The sequence below is a fragment of the Chiloscyllium punctatum genome, chromosome 37 (assembly GCF_047496795.1).
Source record: "Chiloscyllium punctatum isolate Juve2018m chromosome 37, sChiPun1.3, whole genome shotgun sequence".
Lineage (NCBI taxonomy): Eukaryota > Metazoa > Chordata > Chondrichthyes > Orectolobiformes > Hemiscylliidae > Chiloscyllium > Chiloscyllium punctatum.
In genome coordinates this window covers 59533718-59543375 of record NC_092775.1, presented here as the reverse complement: position 1 = coordinate 59543375, position 9658 = coordinate 59533718, and the positions used below count along the sequence as shown (strand labels likewise).

Here is a 9658-nt window from a genome sequence, read left to right as displayed (position 1 = left end):
AGTTCATGTCACACTACAGGTGACCCCACTACACTATACTTTCTCTCAGACAAGCACATATACTCACACTCATGCAGACCCACTCTCATACACACACACATACACACACCACACACTCACCCACACACACCCTCTCACAGGCTTATACTCCATCACACTCACAACAAACTTTAGCAAGCATGCATATGCAAACATACACTCTCTCACATGCACTCACTCACACTCTCATGCACGCACACACACATAATACAATAGGGTGAATTTGAATTTGCAGATACGTTTTATTCTGCTTAAAAGCACACAATCTGCAGTCAATCCACATAATATTTTATGAATTCCTATTTTGGAAATAGAACCAGTCTGACTTGAGATTGAGATACAGACAGACTCTAACCTTACACCTTTAACATATTGTCTGAGCAGAGATGTCACTTTTTTTAATAAAACCTTATGTTTTTTCGAGAATGTGACTTAAAAGAAATTCTGCGATTTGAATATTAATGAATCGAAACCTGCAAACCGTTCCAAAAGATGAAAGACTTAACAGCAACCTAGGTTTGTTCAATATATCATTTCAGCTGTATGACATTGCAATCTTTTGCTATAAATTCTGTATCTTATGATCCTGTTCCACAGCTATCTGATGATGGAGCAGTGCTCCGAAAGCTAGTGCTTCCAAATAAACCTGTTGGACTATAACCTGGTGTTAGATGATTTTTAACTACACTCTACAAGGCACAAGTCATGATGGACACACCCCTGTTAGCCTGTTGAGTGCAGATCCACCAACACTCACCATAGGTTCATAAGAACAGAAGTAGGCCATTCAACCTTTCTTCAAGTCTGCTGCACAATTTAATATAATCAGTGCTGATTGAAAACTTTAGTGCCTCTTCCCCATACTGTCCCATAATCCTTTACATCATTGGCACCCTGAAATCTATCTACCTCTAAACATACCTAACTACTGACCCTCCAGAACAGGAAATAGTTTCCAAAGATTCACAACACTCTTGAGTAAAATAATTCTGCTTAACTTTGTCCTAAATGGAAATCTGTTATTTTCTAATTTTTTTCCCCTTGGTTTTGATTCTCCAACCAGAGAGAACATTTTTTCTACACTGTCTATCCTTTAAATTATTTTACAAGTTTCAATGAGATTGTATCTCACTCTTGTAAACTCTGGTGAATGTAAATCCAGTTTGTCTAAAACAATTATTAGTAGAACAATACTGCCATCTCATGGACAAGTCTGCTGAATATTTCTAGCACTCCCTCTGTGGCAGTACATGAGCTTTCCTGAGATAAGGAGACCAAAACTGCATTCAGTTCTCTAGGTAAAGCCTGACCGAGCTTCTACAAAATGGTATCTGGACAAAAGGGTCAGCGTATTTCTGGAATGGAATAGTGTTTTTAAAGAAAACGTATGACTTGTGCAGGAGGGAGGTAAATGCTAAGAGTGTTTTTCTTTTTAACATGGACATTTCCTCACACAAAAAAATCGAAAATGTGTGCTCCAAGGGTGGTCTAAAGGTTTGAAATGAATTTGGCAGTGGCCCTGGGTCACAATTGATTGAGGATGATCAGCCATGATAGTAATGAATGGTGGTGCAGGCTCGAAGGGCAGAATGGCCTACTCCTGCAGCTATTGTCTAACTGTGTCTTCACTCTCATTGCCCGGAACGATTGTTGGGGGATTGTTTGTTCCAGGCACCGCTGCTCCTGCGGACGGGTTTTGGCGACGGACGCGTGTCCCCTCAGGCTGCAGTTCCCCCGCACGTGCTGGTTCCTGATCATTGTTTGTCGGGGGCTCCATGGCTGCTCTGGATTTAATCGGGACGATTGAGGATGAGGACGAGGTTCCGGAGGATGAGGCGGAGGAGACGGGCTCTGAGGGAGAGGTGAGTCTGACAGTGGCCCCGGGGGTCACTGAGGAACACAGCACGGTCCTCCCCGTCCCCCCCCCCCCCCCGTCCCCGTTCCCCCCCCCCCCGTCCCCGTTCCCCCCCCCCCCCGTCCCCGTTCCCCCCCCCCCCCCGTCCCCGTTCCCCCCCCCCCCCCCGTCCCCGTTCCCCCCCCCCCCGTCCCCGTTCCCCCCCCCCCCGTCCCCGTTCCCCCCCCCCCCGTCCCCGTTCCCCCCCCCCCGTCCCCGTTCCCCCCCCCCCCGTCCCCGTTCCCCCCCCCCCGTCCCCGTTCCCCCCCCCCCCGTCCCCGTTCCCCCCCCCCCCGTCCCCGTTCCCCCCCCGTCCCCGTTCCCCCCCGTCCCCGTTCCCGTCCGTCCCCCCCCGTCCCCGTTCCCCCCCCCCCCCCCCGTTCCCCCCCCCCCGTCCCCGTTCCCCCCCCCCCCGTCCCCGTTCCCCCCCCCCCGTCCCCGTTCCCCCCCCGTCCCCGTTCCCCCCCGTCCCCGTTCCCGTCCGTCCCCCCCCGTCCCCGTTCCCCCCCCCCCCCGTCCCCCCCCCCCCCCCCCCGTCCCCGTCCCCGTTCCCCCCCGTCCCCCGTCCCCGTCCCCCCCCCCCCCCCCCCCGTCCCCCCCCCCCCCCCGTCCCCGTCCGTCCCCCCCCGTCCCCGTCCCCCCCCCCCCCCCCGTCCCTGTCCCCGTCCCCCCCCCCCCCCGTCCCCGTCCCCCCCCCCCCCCCCCCGTCCGCGTCCCCCGTCCCCCCCGTCCCCGTTCCCCCCCCCCCCCCGTCCCCCCCCGTCCCCCCCGTCCCCCCCGTCCCCCCCCGTCCCCCCCGTCCCCCCCGTCCCCCGTCCCCCCCGTCCCCCGTCCCCCGTCCCCGTCCCCGTCCCCGTCCCCCCCCGCCGTCCCCGTTCCCCCCCCCGCCCGTCTGCCCACCCCCCCCCGTCCCCCCCCCGTCCCCGTCCCCCCCCTCCCCGTCCCCCCCCTCCCCCCCCGTCCCCCCCCTCCCCCCCCCTCCCCTCTCCCCCCTCCCCCTACCCCCCTCCCCCTACCCCCTCCCCCTACCCCCCTCCCCCCTCCCCCTCCCCCTCCCCCCCTCCCCCTCCCCCCCTCCCCCTCCCCCTCCCCCCCTCCCCCTCCCCCCCTCCCCCTCCCCCTCCCCCCCTCCCCCTCCCGCCTCCCCCTCCCCCCCCTCCCTCTCCCCCTCCCGCCTCCCCCTCCCCCCCCCTCCCTCTCCCCCTCCCCCCTCCCCCTCCCCCCTCTCTCCCTCCCCCCTCTCCCCCTCCCCCCTCTCCCCCCCCTCCCCCTCCCCCCTCCCCCTCCCCCTCTCCCCTCCCCCTCCCCCTCTCCCCTCCCCCTCCCCCTCCCCCTCCCCCTCCCCCTCCCCCTCCCCCTCTCCCCTCTCCCCCCTCCCTCCCCCTCCCCCCTCCCTCCCCCTCCCCCCCCTCCCTCCCCCTCCCCCTCCCCCTCCCCCCTCCCCCTCCCCCCTCCCCCTCCCCCTCCCCCCTCCCCCCCCCTCCCCCCTCCCCCCCCTCCTCTCTCCCCCCCCCCTCCTCTCTCCCCCCCCCCCTCCTCTCTCCCCCCCTCGCCCCTTGCCCCTTGCCCCTTGTTGACTAGAATCAACAAGATTAGCAGTGCTTTCTAAGTATTCATTTTCTTAAACAGACCCCAACTTTGAGGTGTTTACAGCTGATGCAGTTTGGTTGGAATTCTGCCCAGTCAGGATCCTGTGGGTTGGAATGAAGAGTCTGTTTCCATGCTATACATCTCTATGATTTAGAATTAGATTTATAGGGTACCAATGGCTATAAAGAAAGCAGGTTTTATGTAAACAACTGTTTAAGTTTCCAGTCAGTTTGGAGAATTGTCATCTTAAATCACCACAGATTAGGATCAAGACTGACAGCAGAAAATGGTGGCAGAGGAAGACCTGCATTCAAAATAAACTAGAAATCAGCAGCCACAAGGATTGGGATGAATGGGAGAATAACTTATCTACACACCACATTGTTAGCGAAATAGAGAAGGTAGTTGCCAGCAATAGTTGCTAGAAATGGACAGCTTCCAATATACTGCAATTAATTGTAAACGCTTCCTCCCAACTTTAGTCCTTGTTCTTGCTGCTTAATTAAAGCATACAGTTAAACTTGGGAGATGCTTTGCACTTTAGAACAGTGTTACATCCATCAATATTTATTATTTGGATATGCTAGTCCAATCTTCTGGGCTACTAAGTTCCAAAGCAATTTATGGCTGCTCACTTTTATATAATGCGATATCACGTTCAAGCTGATGATAGACTACACCATTCTGGCATTACCTCTCGTAGCCTTCCGTGCCGTAGTGATTCAAGGGAAATTCCCTCTTCATAGCAGCTTTCCCGTATTCAGTATTGATCTGAGTTATGCTTAACAGTGTGCTGTTTTATATTATCCATGAATAAGCAGCAGAAGGCAGATCTTGTTGCACTTACTTTCCTTTGATTTGTAAGACTGCTGTCTTTGTTTATTCAGGAGCCGCCTGTCATTTTACTGAAGAGAAATAAGTTAAGGAAGAAATGTGTGGACTTCAGTGATGACTTCCTGTTCACTGAAAAAGATGGGGCATATGATGACAGCTGGACGATGGCCGATGTCCTGAATCAACTGAAAAAGAATGTGAGAACCTGTGACTCTGCATGTTTGTAGGCTGTAGCTTCCTTAACATTCAGTTTTTAGACTGTTACAGTGTTCATTGTTTCTGCTGCAGTGATAGGATGCTGTAGAAATGTTTCCATCGAACTGACAGCAGATGTTCAATAAGTTACTGGAATCATTGTCCGTAAGCCATTTTTCAAGCTTGCTTTCTGCTTGCTTCTTTGCTAATTTAAGAGTAATTTACGATTAAATGTGATGGTTTTTAAATATTTGTGATGATGAATGTGTGCATATGATTCAAAACACAGGACTCTTGGGGAACAGTTAGCAAGTCCTTTAGATTATCATGCCTTAGAATTTGCTGACTGTTTGACAGATGATGATCCCAGGTTTTCAGTACATTGAGTGGGCACTTTATTCTCTTGTTGAGTCCCAGCTCAGAAAGTGGATTTGATGTAATATTACTTCATTTTTCTGCTTATTTCCAGAAGGCACCAACAACCCTGGATGAAAAGATAGAAAAAGTGCGAAGGAAAAGAAAAAGAGAGGTCAGTTATTTTCAAAACTTTTCTCAAATAATTGAGTGCCTGTACATTCACGTGTGAGACGTTCACTGGGACATAGAAGCTGTGATCTCCCAAAAGCTGCATTTTCCTTCCGTTTTTCCTTCTTTCCTTTCCATATACGTAACAAATAAACGTCTAATACTGTTTGATATGTGCTGGGGGTATTTACACTGGATTAGCAATCTTTCAGTGTCTGTTCAAATAAACTTTGTTCATGAAGAAACCTAGTTCTGATGGTGGACTGGTGCTTTCGGAGTGTAAGGTGATCTTTTCCATGTAAGTGCATGATCCATGGGTCACTTGATAATGGCTAACACTGGGAACATTGCTAGTTTTATTTTTCACCTTACCTCCCTATTCCACGACCACCGCTGTTAGCCTGGTAGAGACAAATGAACTGGGCACAAACCATGCAGTGAAGCTGAGTTTTCTCTGCTGTTCACCACAACCATCTGCCCATTTACAAAGTAAATATTAGCTAATCTTATCAGCTTTCAAGATCAAAGAGGATTGCAAATTGAAGTGAAATACTGATATCACTATGAAATCCATTTGCCACTTTTACAATGTAAAAATTGTATGGTCAACTATTTAGGAGCTAAAACTAATAGATATGTGTTTTCTAAATAGTAAGAAGTTATGAACTGTAAAAGATTGGAAAGGTTTAGAAAGCACTAATTTGCAGGGGCAAAAAGTAATTAAAAAAACTCATGGAAACAAAAAAGGTTCAGAGGGATTTTATAGCTTACAATGTGAAATTGCCTTTATTCAAATTAATGGGCTGCTTTTTTACAGGAACCAAAATATCAGAGACAAATCATTTATTGCTCAGCAAGACCTGGGGAACATTTGTCATCAGATTAGTATCTTTATTGCAACTGCACTTCTTTAACTACATAATTTCTAGTCATTCTTTCACCAGTGTTTGTGAAGAGTGGGTCTAGTGACTTGGTTATAGTCAGAAAATATGAAAGTGTAATTCAGAATTGTTTTCTCCTGAATTGGAAAATTAGGGCTTCACGGTTCTGGAGAAGAGTCCTATTAGATTCAAAACACTAAGTCTGATTCTCCCTGACCTGCTGGCATTTTTCTGTTTTTATTAAAGTGTTAATGACCCACAGTGTTACTAACATCTGCAAAATGATTCACTCTCTCAACCAAGATAGTAATAGAGTTTTGCCAGTGGCACCACAAATCGATATAACTTGGGGAGGAGAAATAATCATTTAGTGGGAGGTTGAGAAGGGATAAAACAGTCCGTGAGAAGGAGCAGTGCATATAAGTCTTTGGCTTTGATTTAAATGTTTCTCATTTCCAGGAGAAATCTACAAAAGAAGCAAAGGGGTTAAAGACCGACTCTACTGAGTCCAAACCTCATTTGGAAGATGAGGAAGAACTGGATCAGGCAGAGGCCTGTGAAGATGCCGAGGGATCTGATGAAGAGAAAAGTCCAGAAAGCGAGGAAGATGATGAGTCAATATCTGAGTTCTCCTCAGCAGATGAGGATATTTTACAGAAAGCAGGTAAGATTGAAGCCTGGTGAACTTTATTCGCAATGTTTTTATTGTGGTAGTACTGTGGCTTGTTTCCATTGCTTTATTGACTCATCAGAGACTGATGTAATGCTAATTGTTTCACAGACACCCTGAAATTGAAGGGGAAGAAGAGAAAGAAAAATGTTCCCAGGAATGTGAGTGTTCCTGGTGTTTTATTTCCTAGTGTATACTGGGGATAGCAAGGATGATTGTATTGCTGAAATGTGATGCATTTTGGGGTGATTAACAAGGCAAGGGAGTACACAATGGATAGAGGGAACCGAGGAAGTACAGAGGATCAGAAGGACCTTGCAGTAAATGTCCCTAGTTCCTTGAAGGTAACAGGGCAGGTGGTTAAGAAGACATACAGGATACTTGCCTTTATTCATCAAGTCATTGAACACAAGAGCAGGGAGTTTACAATGGAGCTGTGTAAGATATTAGTTAGGCAATAGCTAGAGGACTCTGGATGTGATTGCTATAGAGAGGATGCAGAGAAAATTGTTTGGGCTGGAACATTTCAGTAATGAAAAGAGCAGAGAAAGTTTTGGGGGAACATAATTGAGGTGTACAAAATTATGAGGGGCATAGATAAGAAAGAGGTTTTTCCCTTGGTCGAACATTCAGTAACCAGGAGGCATAATTTAAGACAAAAGTTAGAGGATTTAGGAAGAATTTTTTTCTCAGTGTTGTGAATATCTGGAACTCTGCCTGATAGGGCAAGACCATCACAAGATTTAAGAAGTATTTAGATAAACACTTGATCACCGTAGTATACAAACTACAGATGAAGTGCTGGAAAATGGGTCTATAATAGATGGATAGATTCTTGATGACTGGCATAGAGATAGGTAGACCGAAGGGCCTGTCTTGTGTATTGTATGGCTATGTGGCCTGAATGCTAAGGAAGAGGCCTGCAGCAGTTGACTGGCTCATGAATCTTAGTAACGTCCTTTATTTGCATTTAATTAATTTATCTTTTGGAGTCCCCCGTCTGAGTAGACATCATTCAGCTGATGTGGAATAGATGGACAACTATGGGATAGGAAGGCAAAACAGCATGACATGCTGAAGGCAGTGGCATGGGAGTTTGGCTGGGTGGAGGGGTGGGTGGGGGGGAGGGTGGAGGGGTGGGTTGGGGGGAGGAGTGAATGAGGAGGGACTGGGATTAGAATATTTCGGGAAAGTTTAGCTGGTTGTGGGTTGGAGGAGAACAGATTTAAGGAAATGGGAAATTTGGGAGAGCATTGCAATGGTGAGATAATTGAAGCTGTTTTTGCACTTTCACACAGTTATTGTTGTTCCCATGCAGGAATCGGGTGTGTTCTTTGAGGATGCCCCTCAATTTGAAGAGAGTTTGACATTCCAGGATATGAATCTCTCTCGACCGCTGTTAAAGGTATTCATTGTGTGTCACTTGACAAAATGCATTTACATGAACATGGCTTATTGTTACCATTATTATTTGCATGAAAAGTGGTTTTATTTCTGAGAAGGAGGCATTATCCTGTTTAATTTAGTGGTCATTAACTCAGTCCCTGTCTGTATTGGGCCTCTGATTCTTTCTCCATTGCTCCTCTTTGATTATGTTTAGGCAATTACTGCAGTGGGCTTCAAACAACCAACCCCCATTCAGAAAGCATGTATTCCATTAGGCCTGCTCGGCAGAGACCTTTGTGCATGTGCTGCTACGGGAACAGGTAAGTTTTGCTTTAGTGCCTAACTTGGTAATGCCTAATGTGTCATTTCTGCACTAGAAATGTGATCTTGTGGATATGTTGTTGAGCCTAATATTTTCTGTACCTGAACCATGTTACTTGTATTATGACTACACTAGTAGCTGAATACTCTTAGTCTTTCTGAGATTTTATCCAATTGGGTTATCCACAGATCTTTTATTATTGAGGTATTATATCTTTGCTTATTAGTTATAAATTGTGCAGTATAGGCTATAAGATGAGGTAGTAATTACATTGTTGGGATATTATGTGCTTTTTTTTTTAAGAGGAAACGTTTCTTGCTTCTATGTTAATTGTACCATTGTTACTGAGAGCTGTGCTCTGAATTTGCTAGTCCATGTATTATAGCCTGTGTTGGTCAACTGGGTTTCTTCAATTTTTGGCCTCCTCTCCTGCAGAGGATTCTGTTGCATTTGCTGGCTGTACTAATGCATTGGTCAGGTAAGCTTCAAACACACAGAAAGGGGTTCATGTCAAGGCTGCAGATTTGCTTTACCACTAGTCCCTCAATGACTTTATTTGAGATACAAACACCTGTCATCACCCAGTGCATTTTGTAGATGACATACATTGCTGTCACTATGTGGCAATAGTGGAGAGTGAATGATGAAGGTGCCAACCCTTGATGTTAAGGTTACATTTGACCTAGTGTGGCATCAAGGAGCCTGAACAAAACTCGAATTCATGGGAATTAGGGTAACAATTCATCGCTGTCGGAGTCGTACCTGGCACATAGGAAGGTGATGAGCTGCTTTGCTTTGGAAGATTTTGAGCTTTTTCAGTGTTGTTGAACTATACTTAGCATCACACTCCTGACTTGAGTCTTGTCAATGGTGGACAGGCTTTGGAAAGCAGGTGGAGAGTTATTCATTGCAGAATTCCTAGCATCTGACATGCTTTCATAGCCAAGTATTTATATAGCTGATCCATTTCAATTTCTGGTCAATAGTAAACCCCCAGAATATTCAAATGGGACATTCAGAAACGGTAATGATATTAAATGCCAAAGGGAGATGATTAAATTCTCTCGTTGGTATTGTCTTTACCTGGCACTTGTGCAGTTTGATTGTTATTTGCCACATATTGATCCAAGCCTTGGATGTTGCTCTGGTCCTGCTGCATACGGGCATGGACTGCTTCAGTATCTGAGGAGTTGTGAATGGTGCTAAACATTGCTCAATCATAAATGCACATACCCACCTTAACCTAAATGATGGACTGAATGTCATTGATGAGGAAGCTGAAGACGATTGGACTGAGGGCACTAGCCTGAGGATGGGGTCTT

The 9658-nt window shown here is 47.4% G+C and overlaps 1 protein-coding gene across 1 annotated transcript in view; it reads left to right on the top strand.

Annotated features, from left to right (window-relative positions):
• The first annotated feature begins 1613 nt into the window (after nucleotides 1-1613).
• ddx27 (DEAD (Asp-Glu-Ala-Asp) box polypeptide 27) overlaps nucleotides 1614-9658 on the top strand; it is a 38211-nt gene continuing 30166 nt past the window's right edge. The window contains 10 exon segments of the mRNA XM_072556907.1: nucleotides 1614-1692; nucleotides 1695-1766; nucleotides 1769-1801; nucleotides 1804-1901; nucleotides 4411-4554; nucleotides 5022-5081; nucleotides 6418-6622; nucleotides 6740-6789; nucleotides 7947-8033; nucleotides 8229-8334. Of these exon segments, the coding sequence (XP_072413008.1) occupies nucleotides 1629-1692; nucleotides 1695-1766; nucleotides 1769-1801; nucleotides 1804-1901; nucleotides 4411-4554; nucleotides 5022-5081; nucleotides 6418-6622; nucleotides 6740-6789; nucleotides 7947-8033; nucleotides 8229-8334 (919 nt within the window). The 5' untranslated portion in view covers nucleotides 1614-1628.